Here is an 18881-nt window from a genome sequence, read left to right as displayed (position 1 = left end):
TAAGCTTATTCATCAACAGAGCACTTGACTCAGGTCTTCTGCCAGCTGCTATATTGATTGACATCAAGAAAGCATTTGACAGCATGGATCATACAATCTTACTGGGAAAGTTGCAACATATTGGAGTGAGGGGGATAGCGCTTCAATGGTCTGTATCTTACCTTCGAAATAGGTGCGTCTACATTGGTGACGACCCAAGAAACGACACTACTGTGAAATTTGGTGTGCCCCAAGGATCAATCCTCGGTCCTCTTTTGTTTTTAGTCCATGTAAATGACCTAACTCGTATCCTTAATCCGAATCATGACGACCAAAAATGCTGTAGCCTATGCTTTGATCAAACATCTGAGGACATTACTAACGAGCAAGATGAACTTATAGCATTCGCTGACGACACTACAATTACCTGCTGCGGACTTGATATGCCTTCACTCCAGCGGAAGCTTGAAAACATCATAGAAGAGACCTATCTGTGGATGGATGCCAACAAACTTGTCATCAATGTAGAAAAATCTTGCATCCTACTATTTTCTAGGGTAGGAACCCTTCACCCAGAAATAACAGGAATTGTGACGTCTCGTGGAAAGGTTCAACGACCAGTAAATGGATGTGCAAAATATTTAGGAGTAATAGTAGATGAAAACCTTTCTTTCCTTCCTCACATCCATGCTGTAGAATTAAAGCTTTCAAGGAATCTGGGTATCATGAAAAAACTGAAACAAACATTCCCACGTAAAACCCTTACCCTTCTCTATAATGCACTCATTAGACCCCACTTACAGTATTGCGCAATGGTATGGCAATCAACATTCAAATCCCATCTGAAAAAACTGGATTCAATCCACAAGAATGCCTTGAAGATCATCAAACACACAGAAGATTATCTCTCGCTGAAATCGCTGTTTGAGCTTTCCTGCTTGGTTTTTGCTTTCAGATTCCTCTCCGGCTTGCTTCCACCACCTTTTAGGAATCTATTCCGTTTGGTATCCGAACAGCGTCTTCCAATTACAAGACTATCTGCACAGATCCATATTCGAAATACGCCAACAGTGAGGTCGGATTTTTCGCCTGACATCGTCTGTGCTAAGGCCTACAATACCCTACCGCTTGAACTGAGAGGTAGGAGCTCCCTTGGTTCTTTCAAAAAGAGAATAAAAAATTATCTTGTTTTGAAGTAGTTTAATTTGAATAATGAATCTAATTAGAAAAGTGATTTTAGCTATTATTGAGTTTTTTTTTGTGAGGGTTGGAGTGGTTTGCTCCTGGATGAAGAGGTGGGGACTTGTAAGGATGTTTTTTTTGGTAGGGGCCATGGTTGTATCGAGAAGTGGAGGGAGAGCCATAGTGCGTATTTATTTTTGAGGTGATATGGGACTCAGCATGCAGTTTTTGCATAGAGATGAGAGATTAAGTATGTTATGACTGTTATAATTTTTTTTTTAATAAACCCGAATGAACTGAATGAAATTTGATTTTAGAAGGAATTCATGTCTCAGAGCTCTTATTTCAAATCCCGACCAGATCTTTTGACATTGGGGGGATTTGGAAGGGGAAACCTTGGAAAATACTAGGAGTGGAGGAATCGGGATGAAGCTTGGTGGATAGAATAAGCAAATGTCCATGATACGTGATTGACGTAACCGTACTGGATTCGCCTTCTTTGGGGGAGTTGAGGGGGAGGGGGTTAGTGATTTGGTGAGTTTGGTGCTTCTGGACGTGTTAGGACGATGAAAATTGGTGGGTGTGTCAGGGAGCTGCACAAATTGACTTGATATAGTCGTTTTCCTAGATTCGACCATCTGGGGGGCTAAAGGGAGAGAAAAAATTTGAAAAAATTAGGTGTTTATAACTTGCGAGTGGGTGATCGGATCTTAATGAATTTTGATATTTAGAAGGACATCGTGACTCAGAGCTCTTATTTTAAATCCCGACCGGCATTAAGCCTCTGATTTTCCTTTTAAATCAATCTATTGATTCTTAGAATTTTGTTAGAGCTCATACCATATGAGCTCTTAGCTCTTCTTGCCTCGTCACAAGTGCCATATGAGCTCTTAGCTCTTGCTTAGAGTTTTAGTTACTATTGAAATGGGTCGCTCCTTACTACAGTTCGTTACCACGAACTGTAGTTATCAAACAGTTCGTTACCACGAACTGTAGTTATCAAACAGTTTGTTACCACGAACTGTTTGATAACCGGCTTCCATTTGATCTATAAACATGTTCTTTAAGTCATCCATTTGATATGATTTTTTTTTTATGTGAACTCCTACTTTGCTTTAGCGAATATTTGTTTTAATAATATTTTTTTCTCTATTTGAATCTGAGGTGCTGTTAAGTATTCGGAGGCGACTTGGCGGCGAATGACCGATGATTCAGTTTGTTTATTTGAAAATACTCCTGTGAAATAGCTGTGGTAATGATAAAACCTGCTTTAGGCCTACTTATTTTCTTTAGATAGGTAAGAAGAGACTTCCCACCTTCCTGCCTTTAACAGGCTTATGTGTGAATTTTTCAACTTTTTTTTTTCTTAGCTTTGTTTCCTGTTAGTATAGAAAAAAAATAGTAATTCGATTTGAAATCTTTACGTGATACCAATTTGACTTTAGAAGGGCGTGTTTTTATTGTGAATGCAATTTATTTAATATGAATCAGTTTATTTAATTGAAAATACTGCCGGGAAATAGCTCTGATAATGATAAGGACCTAGCAATGACCTAGGCATAAAAGCGCTCGTTCGAGAAGTAATTGAAATCAGACTTAAGATGAATAATAGTATTTACTTGAATAGGGATTTGGGGAATCCTCGGTAAATGCTCTATAGCCTACAAAGATTTAACTAAAAACAATTTTATAACATATATTTAAAAATTAGTAGACACTAACACATAATCAGGTACAAAAAGACCTTACAGGTAAGCTGCCAAAAATGCAGGATTAGCAGTGAAAGCGTGTTTTTAATTATTTTTCTTTCACTTCAATGAATTGCCTTATTTCATCCCACTTTATTTATTAGTCCTGCTTGAGCTATTCTGAAGTAAGGATGTTGGGAATATTTTAAAAATTTTCATTCTAGGTTTAGTGGTTGTATGTTGTTGTTGTCTCTTTTCTTTTATATATTTATGTTTTGCTGAGGACAGCCCTTGGACACTGAAGGTCGAAACATTCATTCAAATATGGAATTCTGCTGTCTTGCGAAAAGAATTCCCTATTTACCTTCTTATTGTTGATGTTTATGATGGAAAGGCAGTGTGGTCTTCGTCGCTTCAATCCTTTGCCCGGGTAAGGTAACTCTGAAAAAGTTGATTCTAGGTGTTTGTTCCCCAGAAAATACCCCCCGAAAAATACACCCGGCGGACAATGCCCCCAAGAAAAACTCTCCTGGAAATAACACCAGGAAAATGAATACCCCGTAAAATACTCCCCCCTCGCACGAAATACATCCCGGAAAATACCCCTCCCCCGGGAAATAACCCTGCAGAAAATGCATCACTGAAAAACAAAAATTATTCCCAAAAATTTTATATCCACTGAAAATCTCCCTGAGACAAAATAAAATTCAAAAAGTCATTTAAACTTCCACTGTGTGGTTAGCTTATTGTTTTGTAGTTAGAGAGGGAGGGAGATACCTCAAAGGGTGCACTTTAATGCAAAAACATCGCAGCTCTCATCGATTCATTAGATAAATACAGAGTTAATTCTAAGGGAGAGACGTGGAGAGGGTGGGGGTAGAGACTGATGTATAATCCCCAGGGCCGTAACCAGGATATTTTTTTAGATGAAGGATATTTTTTTAGGGGATAGGGAGGGGGAGGGGTACAAAAAACTCTAAAAAACGCATAAAAAATGTGACATTGATATCTACTTCCTTATGATTCTAGGAAATATTGGTCTACGCTGTCATTATAGAAGTAAAGAGTAACATTAAACCCCAAAATGAGTAGAATTTATTCCGTATAGAAGAGGGTCTTCCTCATCCGCACCTCCACCTCATGATCCCAGACACTTTGGAGGTTGCTTATTACATCACAAATTGAAAGTTTTAGTCCTTTTTTTAAAAAGTGATTGGAGACCAGCCAGCCGCGAGGGGGGAGTATTTTTCACCGGGTATTTTCTGAGTGATTTTTCCACGGAGGTATTTTTCGCGGGGGGTGTTTTCCACAAAGAGAGTATTCTCCGGGGGGTGGTGGTATTTACGAGGTTTTTTTCTGGGGGAGGGGGGTAAATGCCGGCCACCAGAGATTATAGTAGCTTTCCCTCTCAGAGAGACTATCTGTTTAGGCCGTATTCTTATTAGGCTCTCAAGTCCTTTATCACCTCAAAAATCTTTTGATTAAAAAATCAAAGGGCGAATTAGTGATTTACCCCTAACCGTTGGATTTCACTTCCTTTCTGTCTTATGTTCCAGATCTAATATTTTACATTATCCCTTTTGCTGGAACCTGTCTTTTTTTTTATAAAGCTGTCTGTCTCTCTTGTTCAATCCTTCTTACAGGAATAAGAAATGTCATTAATCAATTCTTAACATAGAGGATCCATGACTACTATATAATTGCTGCTCCAAGACCTTTGGTGTCATGCGCTTCTTCTTTTCCCCAATGTCTTCCCTCAACAGGTGAGCAACAAGTACCTTCAATGGAATTAAAGAACAGTTTCATTTTGTCTTACCAATAACATACACCATTTTAATACGTTGTAGCTTAGGTCACGACACGGATCTGCTTTGGTTTTTGTAAAAATCAAATATGTGAAAACACTGGATTTTATTTTAGAAAGTTTAATAAATTGATGACTGAAGGATTCTCAATAAGTTGGATATAAGTGTTTCTTATTATATTTATAGTCAATCAAAATGTTTTCTAGATTTAAGCATAATAGCTCAAATATACTGAATAAAAATCCTCTCGATCAGCATTTTGAGATGGGAAGACTTATAGGATCCGCTGGACCTGGAAATTCTTGGAGAATCTATGAGGCTTATAGAAGATCTGATGGAAAGGTATGTTTTCTTTCTTGACATTGTATGACAAAAATAAGCTTTTAATGAGCAACAAAAGACTTTTGTTTTGTCAAAGTGTTGAATGTCAATTTTCGTATCGAATGGGATGGAGGATGAATTATTCAATGTCTCTGATGATGTTCTGACCATAATGTATTTTATTCCTCATATAATAGTTATTTCATTAGCTGTATCAGAAGTGGCTAAGATTAATAAACGCCACAATTCGGGTCTTTCTAATCTGTAATATTGATATTGCTTGTCTCTGTGATACAAATAAACGACATTGCGAATGCCAAAGTCAAATTATCATCCTTTTACTCGTAGTTAATGCAGTTTTATAGGTTTTTGCCTTGACTCGATGTTTTTGCATTAACACAAAAGTCGTTCTTGAACCTATGATCTATCTATTTAATTAATATCTGTTGTATGGAGTAATCAACCCTGTTAACTCTCTAATTATTGAGACTAGTAATTAGCATCAAATTTAATAATCAACGACACCACAAATATTAAAATAAAGGAAAAAACGGACACGACCCTATATTCAAACATTGGGCTTGTACCCAATGTACAAGACCGTATATTAATCAGGATATCGTCTATACCTTAGCTTTGACAGTGTTACAATACCTTCAAGATGGATAAAAAGAAAAGTTTGCTAAGTTATGACAAGCTCTTACGCAAGGTTTTGCTTCGTGGGAGGAGGGCATCTATTGTTTAATATTTCATTATTGATTTTGAACCCCTTCTTCCCCTATCCTTAATTGGACTGTGATTCCCTCGGGGTCCTACTCTTAGTTGGAATAAGCATACATTTAGTGTAGAAAAATGAAAAATGAGCATGCAAAACTCTATTCACGCCAAATATTATGTCTTAGCCTTCAAGATATGACAAATAACACAATAATAGGAAGTAATATAATACAATAATATATAATACAATAATATTATAATATATATATGATAATATAATATATTATATGTATAATATATTATATATAATATATTATAATATATATATTATTATGTATCAATATTATGATGTAATAATATATATCAATAATATATTATAATATAATAATAATACAATAATACAATATACAATATACAATACAATAATACAATAATAGGAGGAAGTAGCCTACTTCCTCTATGCCATGCATAAAGTATAATGTATAAAGTAATAATATTAAAAGAATGGTAATAATGTATAAAGAATGGCAAACACGATATCATAACTGTTGACTATTATGGCAGATACTTTGATCTGGATAGTTTAACCTCTAGTACCACTACCCAAGTGGTCACTAAGCTGAAGGGACAATTTGCTCACCATGGTATACCAGCAATCTTCACCTCAGATAATGGGCCCCAATTCAAATCAAGGGAATTTCAGTTATTCACAAAAGACTGGAGTATCAAACACAACACATCTAGCCCCTAGCACCCAATGTCAAATGGACTTGTTGAAAAGAGCATGCAGACTTGACAATATAATAATGTATAAAGTCAGACCACTTTTTAAAATTTTACGAAAGAGAGAACAAACAAAACAAATTCTACACATCGGAATATTGTTACATGTCCGTTTTAAGACTCGTCTATTGGTAAACATAGCCTGGTTTACTCAGGAAAATTTATAATTTAGTTGTTGATTGTAGTCTACTTCTGCAACCCAAATTGGTTAAAACTGAGTTTTATTAACGCTGATGCAAGAAATAAAATTGTCAATACTTTAAACACGAACTAAAGTTTCTCTATGTCTATCTTTAATGTTTTCTTAAGCAATAACAATGAGACGATGCTGCGATGATTTATTTTAGGAGAAGGGGGGGGGTCTAAATATAACTTTTGATCTCAAGAAAGAAAAAATGTATCGAAATGTTTATATAAGGGAACATGGAACTGGAAATATATGTATTATTCATTTTATTGTGACACAATTAGGACTTGAGGAAAATTGTTAAGCATTTGGTTCTATTAGATATTACATAAAAAAAAACAAGTTTTTTTCAACTGAAAGTAAGGAGGAACATTAAAACTTAAAACGAACAGAAATTACTTCGTATATGAAAGGGACTGTTCCCTCTTAAACGCCCCGCTCTCTACGCTAAAGTTTGACCTTTCTCATAACTCTACAAAACAATAAAAAAAACCTAGCACGAAAGAGCGGGGCGTTGAGGAGGGAACAGTCTTTTTCATATACGGAATAATTTTCTGTTCGTTTTAAGTTTTAATGTCGCTCGTTACTTTCAGTTAAAAAAACTTGTTTTTTATTTTATTTCTGAACGTTTTGAATTGATGTATGTTTTGATTTTGGCTCTTCGCTCATCAATAATTAAAAAAAAGCATATTAATTTTGTTGTGGTTAAATGGCTTTCTCATAGTTTTGATAGGACGATTTTGAGAAAAAAGGGGTGGGGGAGGAGGCCTTGTAGCCCTCCATTTTTTTGTTACTTAAAAAGGCAACTAGAACTTTTCATTTTTTTACAAACGTTTTTGTTGGTAAATAAATATACGTAACTTACGAATTAGCTTACGTGACGAGCTTCTATGTTCATATATTTTATTATGTATATGAGAGGGTTTGCCCCCTTTTCATACCTTGCTCTTTACACTAAAGCTTAAATTTCTTCCCAATTCTTTAAGAATGACCCCTGAATCACAAAGGTTTTAGAATACATAGTAGAAATTACAAAAAATGCTTTAGCGTAAAGAGCGAGATTTTTAGGAGGAGATTCTCGTATGAGTAATAATTTCTGTTCATTTTAAGTTTTAATGCTGCTCCCTACATCAAGTTGAAAAAGCTTTTTCATATTTATTTTTTTATTGTTTTTTTTTCAAGAATGCTAGAAAATCCTGCGTCCCATTCATGGAAATAAGTTTCCCCCATAATAAATTTTCCATGGAAAGTTCATCCCACATAACCCCCTCCCCTCGACCCCCCTCCTCCAACCAGAAACCCCTGGTTGGAGGTACGATCACCGATCACCAATCACGATACGATCACCCCTGGGGAAAAAAAAAACACGCACCCGTGTTAGGTCTTCCTGCAAAAAATACAAAATTCCATAATTTTGTAGATAGAGGCTTGAAACTTCTATAGTAGAGTCCTCTGATAAGCTGAATGTGATGATTTTTGTTAAGATACTGTAGCATTTAGGGGGTGTCTCCTCCTATCTTCCAAAATAAGACAAATTTTCTCAGGCTCGTGACTTTTGATAGGTAGGAATAAATTTGATGAAACTTATATATTTATAATCAGCGTAAAAAATCAATTCTTTTGAAGTACCTCTTAGTATCAAAATTCCGTTTTTAGAGTTTCGGTTACTATTGAGCCGGGTCGCTCCTTACTACAGTTCTTTACCACGAACTGTTTGAAATCTGCTCAAAATGTGTCAGGATTTGTTTGGATTTTAATATGTTTTTTAAATAATAAAGTTTTGAACTTAAATACAACTCTTTAAGAGGGACATATTTTTTCCTTCGACAAAGGTCATGTACAGTGTTGACAAATTATGAATCCAAAGGAAGCCAGAGTGTCAGAAAAAAAAGTCAAAAATACGCCAGACATAGTTTTTATCCCAAATCCGTCATAGCTTTCACCTTGTGTACTTACCCTTATTTATTGCTCAGACAGAACAGTCTATTAATTCATTGCGTTCTATCCTTGCGGTTAGAACTGGTAAAACAGTTTATGCTCTTTACACTTAAGTTAGAAATTTGTTCCAATTCTTTAAGAGTTGCCCCTGAATCACAAAGGCAGTTTAATTAGAATAAATAGCTCTTTTGAAATTACTAAAAATACTTTAGCGTAAAGAGCGAAATATTGAGGAGGTGACGAGCCCCCTCATATACGTAATACTTTTTGTTCGCTTTATCTTTTAATGTTGATCTTTACTTTCAGTTGAAAAAACGTTTTTTTTTGTTTAATTTCTTAAACTTTTTGAATTAATTCAGGTTTTGATTTTGGCTCACCGTACATCAATAGTTCAAACAAAATCTGCATATTAATTTAATTTTTTTTGGTTAAATGGCTTTCTCAAAAATTTGACCGGACGATTTTGAGAAAAAGAGGTGAGGGAGGGGGCCTAGTTGCCCTCCAATATTTTGGGTTACTTAAAAAGGCCATTAGAACTTTTAATTTTATTTACGGACGTTTTTATTAGTAACAAGCCCCCCCGCGCGCGCAAGTCGTTACGCGCCATATTAGTCACGCGTCATCGTAGTTGTGTCCCTGTGTCCCACCTGTTAATATATATATATATATATATATATATATATATATATATATATATATATATATATATATATATATATATATATATATATATATATATATATATATATATATATATATATATATATATATATATATATATATATATATATATATATATATATATATATATATATATATATATATATATATATATATATATATATATATATATTATAACTACGTAAAACTTGCGAATGTACAACATTCTTGGCTGTCCCATTGTCTGTGCATATAAATAGATTGTCAGGTTTACTGACTCTTGAACATGCAACATATAATCGTCCATGGGAAAAACAATCTGTATTCAGATCTATACTCCATTATTCTAATGATTGCCCTTGAGCTTTGTTGATGGTGATTGCTAATCAGCTTACCCTGTTTTCAACGTTCAAATACTTTATTTTTAGTATTCCACGTGTAATACGAAGGCACTTCAGTATACAGCAGTTTTTTTGCAAAAGAATCATTTTTGCAAAGCGAAAAGAAAGCGGTTAACTTTGTATCCGGTGGATTCAGGGCTCTTTGTTGCACGTTGGTTTCCGAGAAATAAACACGTTGACCATTCTGTAAATGTACCGCTAAGTGAACAACAGCTGGACTACGTTCATGTATCGGAAATGAAAGAATTCGCCAAACAGCTTCATTACTGCTTATGTATCTTCCAGCCTGATATTGTACGATTTCGTCGATATCTTTGATTTCGGGCTGCAAGCCAAAAACTGCCATGTCACTGCCTTTGTTGACGTATTTACATATATATTTGATTGCCTTTACGGAGTTACAGTATTCAATGTTTATGTGTGCATTAAATGCTTTTGATAATAATGGGGAATATGGAACAACCCACTGGTTATCTACTTTGATGGTGGTACCGTTACGCTTCTTTATTATTGCTGTTTTACCGCCATCTTCAGTAGATCTTCTTCTATATTGTGGGTAACCATCATTGCCAGTAATTGTGTTGGATACTAAAAGTCGAGGATATTGCTTTGTGCACCTTCCTTTGGCCATGCATGGTGAATTTTCGTTCAGTGCACCGCAAGGTGCATGTATCATATTTTTTACAATAATGTCATGTAACCCCTTATCGACATTTTCATCAGGTATTTCAGCGGAAATCACATCATCAATTTCTTTCGAAGTAATTTTTTTATGTAGCCAGATTAGTATATGTGCATGTGGCAAACCTCGTTTTTGCCATTCCACTGAGTACATCCAGCATCGCACTGACCCAAACACTTCAAGTTTTACTATGTAGTTTATCAGTGATTTCAACTTTAGCCGGAAGACACGGGCCGTAATGTCATATCTATGAACCGCCGATTGTCCTTGAAGTAATTAAATAAAAAAAATAAGTTTTTTTAACTGAAAGTAAGGAGCGACATTAAAACTTAAAACGACCAGAAATTACTTCTTATATGAAAGAGGCTGCTTCCTCATTAACGCCTCGCTCTTTACGCTAAAGTTTGACTCTTTCTCTCAATTCTTCTTTTTAAAACAGTAAAAAACTTAGCGTAAAGAGCGGGGCATTGATGAGGAAGCAGCCTCTTTCATATACGAAGTAATTTCTGGTCGTTTTAAGTTTTAATGTCGCTCCTTACTTTCAGTTAAAAAAACTTGTTTTTTTTATTTAATTTCTGGACGTTTTTGAATCAATGCATGTTTTGATTTTGGCTCTCCGCAGAGGAATAATTAAAACAAAATTTGCATTTTTTTTTTTTTGCTAAATGGCTTTCTCATAATTTTGATCGAATGATTTTGAGAAAAAAAGAGCGGGGGAGGAAGCCTAGTTGCCCTCCGGTTTTTTGGTTAATTAAAAAGGCAACTAGAATTTTTGATTTTTTACGAATATTTTTATTAGTAAAAGATTTACGTAACTTATAAATTAGCTTAAGTAAAGAACTTTTGTATTCTCATGTTTTTATTACATATATGACGGGGTTCCCCCCTTGTCAGATCCTCGCTCTTTACATTAAAGCTTAAATTTTGTCCCAATTCATTAAGAATGACCCCAGAATCACAAAAGCTGTAGAATAAATAGTTGAAATTACTAAAAATACTTTAGCGTAAAGTGCGAGGTATTAGGAGGAGGTGAGCCCCTCAAATGGGTAATAATTTCTGTTTGTTTTAAGTTTTAATGCTGCTCCTTACTTCCAGCTGAAAGAACTTTTTCATATTTATTTTTTCATTTTTTTTTTTAATAATGCTAGTAAATCCTGCGCTCCCTTCATGGAGATTTTCTTCCGCCATGACAAACTATCGATGGAAAGTTCCCCCAGCATATCCCCCTCTTCTCAACCCCTCCCCCAACCAGAAAAATCCTCCTGAAAACGCCTGTACACTTCCCAATAACCATTACTATATGTAAGCACTGGTCAAAGTTTGTAACTTGTTGCCCCTCCCACGGGGACTGTGGGGGAGTAAGTCGTCCCCAAAGACATAGTTATAAGGTTTTTCGACTACGCTGAATAAAATGGCTATCTCAGAATTTTGATTTGTTGACTTTGGTAAAATAATTAGCTTGGGAGGGGGCCTAGGTGCCCTCCAATTTTTTGGTCACTTAAAAAGGGCACTAGAACTTTTCATTTCCGTTAAAATGAGCCATCTTGCAACATTCTAGGACAACTGGGTCGATACGATTACCCCTGGTAAAAAGAAAAAAAAAAAAAAAAAAAAAAAAACAAATAAACACGCATCCGTGATCTGCCTTCTGGCAAAAAATACAAAATTCCACATTTTTGTAGATAGGAGCTTGAAACTTCTACAGTAGGGTTCTCTGATACGGTGAATCTGATGATGTGATTTTCGTAAAGATTCTATGACTTCTATGGGGCGTTTCCCCCTATTTTCTAAAATAACGCAAATTTTCTCAGGCTCGTAACTTTTGATGGGTAAGACTAAACTTGATGAAACTTATATATTTAAAATCAGCATTAAAATGCGATTCTTTTGATGTATGTATTGGCATCAAAATTCTATTTTTTAGAGTTTTGGTTACTATTGAGCCGGGTCGCTCCTTACTACAGTTCGTTACCACGAACTGTTTGAAAGCTGCAGTATCTCGTCCCAAGATTGATTACATGTAAATGTAATAAATAAATCTGGACGACCATAGAGACGAACATACGCAATAGCATCTTGAGCATATTCATGCATATGACGGGGACTGCCAGCATATGACGAAGGTAAAATTGTTAATCTTCCAACGTTTGTGGTATTACCGTCATTTATAACTGCATCTCGCAAATGAATGTATTGTTCAGAGCGGAGCTTGGTCTGATTCAGGCGGATATATAGCAAGCGTTCTGTTTCAATTTTAGCATACATATCAACGACGAATTGGTGAAACAATTCACGGTATTTTAAAATATAGTTTTCTTCATCCTGCCGAATCATTAGTCTATAGGAATAATAATGCATTGTACTGCATTTCTTATTCATTTCTTTGTTAGTGGCTGGATTCATCAATTCAATATTAAAGTGATAGCCGTCGGCTCCATCCCAAAAAATGATAGGATATTGTAGGGCATCGTAGCATCGATGAGTTTCAGCAATTCTTAACCACTGAGCGTTTCGCTTATGAAGAATAATATCTCGAGGTAAAAACTGATCACCGACCATAACGATTGCCACTTCGTCGATAGTTGGAGCATTGTATCTACGCACATGTTGGCCAGGAGGCGTTTTGTCAGCGGAAATAACAATTTTATGCGTATCAGTAGGCATCAAATCGATGGCTGTTTTGAACAGACGCACTAAATTATTATTTTCGTAGAAAAGATGTTACAATTGGGAAACGATTGTCCTTTCAACGTTGGGAGAAATTTCGCAACGTGCATTCAATTCAGAATTTCTATCACTGATGAAGTACAATTGTAAAAATTTATGATTCTCGCCTGAGAATGGTAGAAGGGACCCTGCTCTATGATAAATTTGCCCTTTTACTTTGAAAGTAGACATAAATTGATCTGGATTTTCGATTTGGGCTCCAAACGACGTCATTTGGAAACATGAGTTGTATTTTCTGATTTGTGACAAAAAACGCTTAGATTCTGACGTAGTTCCAGTAAGGAAAGTCTTCAATGGCTCTGGTGGTGCAGCCGATAGAGGAAGTTTAATTTTTCCTGAGGCGCAACACATTCCCATTGTTTCACCATTGAATTTCAAGGCCTTGCAATAGGGACAAATTTTAGACATTGTCCCGATTTGAACACATCTACTCAAAATATAATCATCGACTGGGCTGTACCTGAATGCCAGGCGATAACTTTCAGGTTGCTCTGATTCCTCGGCACGCTTTCTTTTCTTACTTTCTCTATCAGCAGCAAGCCTGATTTCTTGCTGTTCTTGTGATTCCTCGGTACGCCTTCTTTTTTCACTTTCTCTTTTAGCAGCAAGTCTGGTTTCATGGTGCTCTGGTAGTTCTTCGGCACGCCTTCTTTTTTCACTTTCTCTTTTAGCAGCAAGTCTGCTTTCGCGTTGCTCTGGTAGTTCCTCGCACGATTCCTATTCTTTCTTTCTCTATCAGCCTCAAGCCTGTTTCCTTGCTGTTGTTTTGATTCCTCGGCACGCTTTCTTTTCTGACTTTCTCTATCAGCAGCAAGTTTTTTGGCATAGACTCTTTGAGCATCTTCCTCGGCTGTTGCCATTGTAAGCTCATCAGTCATTTTAAAGTTAAAAATTAATAGATTTCTACGTGAACGCATGTCTTAAATATCTTTAATGACGTCACCGTCATAACAAAAATGACGACAACTAACTTCATGACGTCAGTCAACACACAAACATGACGTCACCTGACAGACACATCCACAGACAACTTATTTATATATATATATACTAGCTGTTGGGGTGGCGCTTCGCGCCACCCCAACACCTAGTTGGTGGGGACGCTTCGCGCCCCCCCAAGCCCCCCCGCGTGCTTAAGTCGTTACGCGCCATATTAGTTACGCGCCATTGTAGTTGTGTCCCTATGTCCCACCTGTGAATATAGATATATATATATATATATATATATATATATATATATATATATATATATATATATATATATATATATATATATATATATATATATATATATATGTTTTTAACTACGTAAAACTTGCGAATATACAACATTCTTTGCTGTCCCATTGTCTGTGCATATAAATAGATTGTCAGGTTTACCGACTCTTGAACATGCAACATATAATGGTCCATGGGAAAACAATCCGTATTCAGATCTATACCTCATGATTCTAATGATTGCCCTTGAGCTTTGTTGATGGTGATTGCTAATCGACCATTCCCTGAGTCGCCATCGTCATTTATATATCCCCCTGTGCACCCCGGCGTCCCCTTTGTAGTTATGTCCCTGTGTCCCGGTCGTCATTTATATTCCCTGTGTCCCGGTCGTCATTTGTGTCCCGGTGTTCCAGTCTGTGATTTCTCTTTGAGTGTCCCGGGCGTCATTTATATTCCTTGTGTCCCGGTGTCCCGGTCGTCATTTATATCCCCCTGTGCCCCCCTGTGTACCCCGGCGTCCCCTTTGTAGTTATGTCCCTGTGTCCCGGTCGTCATTTATATTCCCTGTGTCCCGGTCGTCATTTGTGTCTCGGTGTTCCAGTCTGTGATTTCTCTTTGAGTGTCCCGGGCGTCATTTATATTCCTTGTGTCCCGGTGTCCCGGTCGTCATTTATATCCCCCTGTGCACCCCGGCGTCCCCATTTTAGTTGTGTCCCTGTGTCCCGGTCGTCATTTATATTCCCTGTGTCCCGGTCGTCATTTGTATCCCGGTGTCTCGGTCTGTATATACATTCGTTTTTTAGTTTTGTTTTTCTCCTTTATTTTTTTCCTTTTTTCTTTTTTTTCTTTTTTAGTTTATTTAGATTTTTAGATTTTTTAGTTTTTTATTAGTTTTTAGTTTTTTTGTAGTTTTTACCATTTTTTTAGTTTTTTTAGTTTTTTTTTTACTTATGTCCTGGTCGTCATTTATACTCCCTGTGTCCCGGTCGTCATTTGTGTCTCGGTGCTTTGTTGATTGCTAATTTATATTATATTTATATTTATATTTTTTATATTTATTAATATTTTTTTAGTTTTCTTTTTCTCTTATTTTTCAGTTTTTTCCTTTTTTTTAGTTTTTTCTTTTTTAGTTTTTAGTTTTTTTTTGTTTTTTACCTTATATTTATTAATATTTTATTGTAGTTTTCTTCTTCTTTTGTATTAGTGTGAAATAATTCAGACGTCATATGCGAACAAACATGACGTCACCTGATCCACAGATCCACACACAGACAACTTATTTTTATATATATAGACTAGCTGTTGGGGTGGCGCTTCGCGCCACCCCAACACCTAGTTGGTGGGGGCGCTTCGCGCCCCCTCCCAAGCCCCCCCGCGCGCGTAAGTCGTTACGCGCCATATTAGTTACGCGCCATTGTAGTTGTGTCCCTATGTCCCACCTGTGAATATATATATATATATATATATATATATATATATATATATATATATATATATATATATATATATATATATATATATATATATATATATATATATATATATATATATATATATATATATATATATATATATATATATATGTTTTTAACTACGTAAAACTTGCGAATATACAACATTCTTTGCTGTCCCATTATCTGTGCATATAAATAGATTGTCAGGTTTACCGACTCTTGAACATGCAACATATAATGGTCCATGGGAAAACAATCCGTATTCAGATCTATACCTCATGATTCTAATGATTGCCCTTGAGCTTTGTTGATGGTGATTGCTAATCGACCATTCCCTGAGTCGCCATCGTCATTTATATATCCCCCTGTGCCCCCCGGCGTCCCCATTGTAGTTGTGTCCCTGTGTCCCGGTCGTCATTTATATTCCCTGTGTCCCGGTCGTCATTTGTATCCCGGTGTCCCGGTCTGTATATACATTCGTTTTTTAGTTTTGTTTTTCTCCTTTATTTTTTTCCTTTTTTCTTTTTTTTCTTTTTTAATTTATTTAGATTTTTAGATTTTTTAGTTTTTTTATTAGTTTTTAGTTTTTTTGTAGTTTTTACCATTTTTTTAGTTTTTTTAGTTTTTTTTTTTTACTTATGTCCTGGTCGTCATTTATACTCCCTGTGTCCCGGTCGTCATTTGTGTCTCGGTGCTTTGTTGATTGCTAATTTATATTATATTTATATTTATATTTTTTATATTTATTAATATTTTTTTAGTTTTCTTTTTCTCTTATTTTTCAGTTTTTTCCTTTTTTTAGTTTTACTTTTTTAGTTTTTAGTTTTTTTTTTGTTTTTTACCTTATATTTATTAATATTTTTTTAGTTTTCTTTTTCTCTTATTTTTCAGTTTTTTCCTTTTTTTTAGTTTTTTCTTTTTTAGTTTTTAGTTTTTTTTTGTTTTTTACCTTTTTTTAGTTTTTTTAGTTTTTTTAGTTTTTTAGCTTTTTTAGTTTTTTTATTAGTTTTTAGTTTTTTTTTAGTTTTTGCCTTTTTTTAGTTTTTTCAGTTTTTTTTTAGTTTTTAGTTTTTTACCTTTTTTTAGTTTTTTTTAGTTTTTTAGCTTTTTTAGTTTTTTTTCTTTTTAGTTTTTTTTGTAGTTTTTACCTTTTTTAGTTTTTTTTCTTCTTTTGTATTAGTGTGAAATAATTCAGACGTGATATGCGGACAAACACGACGTCACTCGACAGACAGACAGACAGACATAACCCACAAACAACTTATTTTTATATATATTTATTCATATTTTTTTAGTTTTCTTTTTCTCTTTTATTTTTCAGTTTTTTCCTTTTTTTAGTTTTTTTCTTTTTTAGTTTTTAGTTTTTTTTTAGTTTTTTACCTTTTTTTAGTTTTTTTTAGTTTTTTTAGTTTTTTAGCTTTTTTAGTTTTTTTATTAGTTTTTATTTTTTTTGTAGTTTTTGCCTTTTTTTATTTTTTTCAGTTTTTTTTAGTTATTAGATTTTTACCTTTTTTTAGTTTTTTTTAGTTTTTTAGCTTTTTTAGTTTTTTCATTTAGTTTAGATCTGATCCACAGATCCACACACAGACAACTTATTTTTATATATATAGATAGAAGATAGATAGATATATAAGATGTCCCGGTGTCCCGGTCGTCATTTGTGTCCCGATGTCCCGGTGTGTAATTTCGTCAATCAACAAACATGACGTCAGTCGACACACAAACATGACGTCACTCGACACACACACAGACAACTTATTTATATATATATACTAGCTGTTGGGGTTGCGCTTCGCGCCACCCCAACACCTAGTTGGTGGGGGCGCTTCGCGCCCCCCCCAAGCCCCCCCGCGCGCGTAAGTCGTTACGCGCCATATTAGTTACGCGCCATTGTAGTTGTGTCCCTATGTCCCACCTGTGAATATAGATATATATATATATATATATATATATATATATATATATATATATATATATATATATATATATATATATATATATATATATATATATATATATATATATATATATATATATATATATATATATATATATATATATATATATATATATATATTATATATGTTTTTAACTACGTAAAACTTGCGAATATACAACATTCTTTGCTGTCCCATTGTCTGTGCATATAAATAGATTGTCAGGTTTACCGACTCTTGAACATGCAACATATAATGGTCCATGGGAAAACAATCCGTATTCAGATCTATACCTCATGATTCTAATGATTGCCCTTGAGCTTTGTTGATGGTGATTGCTAATCGACCATTCCCTGAGTCGCCATCGTCATTTATATATCCCCCTGTGCACCCCAGCGTCCCCTTTGTAGTTATGTCCCTGTGTCCCGGTCGTCATTTATATTCCCTGTGTCCCGGTCGTCATTTGTGTCCCGGTGTTCCAGTCTGTGATTTCTCTTTGAGTGTCCCGGCGTCATTTATATTCCTTGTGTCCCGGTGTCCGGTCGTCATTTATATCCCCCTGTGCCCCCCGGCGTCCCCATTGTAGTTGTGTCCCTGTGTCCCGGTCGTCATTTATATTCCCTGTGTCCCGGTCGTCATTTGTATCCCGGTGTCCCGGTCTGTATATACATTCGTTTTTTAGTTTTGTTTTTCTCCTTTATTTTTTTCCTTTTTTCTTTTTTTTCTTTTTTAGTTTATTTAGATTTTAGATTTTTTAGTTTTTTATTAGTTTTTTAGTTTTTTGTAGTTTTTACCATTTTTTTAGTTTTTTTAGTTTTTTTTTTACTTATGTCCTGGTCGTCATTTATACTCCCTGTGTCCCGGTCGTCATTTGTGTCTCGGTGCTTTGTTGATTGCTAATTTATATTATATTTATATTTATATTTTTTATATTTATTAATGTTTTTTTAGTTTTCTTTTTCTCTTATTTTTCAGTTTTTTCCTTTTTTTAGTTTTTTCTTTTTAGTTTTTAGTTTTTTTTTGTTTTTTACCTTATATTTATTAATATTTTTTAGTTTTCTTTTTCTCTTATTTTTCAGTTTTTTCCTTTTTTTTAGTTTTTTCTTTTTTAGTTTTTAGTTTTTTTTGTTTTTACCTTTTTTAGTTTTTTTAGTTTTTTAGCTTTTTTAGTTTTTTTTCTTTTATTTTTTTTTGTAGTTTTT

The 18881-nt window shown here is 34.7% G+C and overlaps 1 protein-coding gene across 2 annotated transcripts in view; it reads left to right on the top strand.

Moving 5' to 3' along the window:
- The first annotated feature begins 4647 nt into the window (after positions 1 to 4647).
- The window catches only part of LOC136036085 (SCY1-like protein 2), a 258908-nt gene continuing 244674 nt past the window's right edge, over positions 4648 to 18881 (top strand). Inside the window, exon 1 of one of the 2 annotated variants that reach the window (XM_065718075.1) lies at positions 4648 to 4996. In XM_065718075.1, the coding sequence (XP_065574147.1) occupies positions 4850 to 4996 (147 nt within the window). In that variant the 5' untranslated portion in view covers positions 4648 to 4849. The remainder of the gene's footprint in view (positions 4997 to 18881) is intronic. The other variant, XM_065718074.1, reaches the window with a different exon arrangement.

Source organism: Artemia franciscana, chromosome 15, assembly GCF_032884065.1.
Source record: "Artemia franciscana chromosome 15, ASM3288406v1, whole genome shotgun sequence".
Lineage (NCBI taxonomy): Eukaryota > Metazoa > Arthropoda > Branchiopoda > Anostraca > Artemiidae > Artemia > Artemia franciscana.
This window is presented reverse-complemented; position numbering and strand designations above follow the sequence as displayed.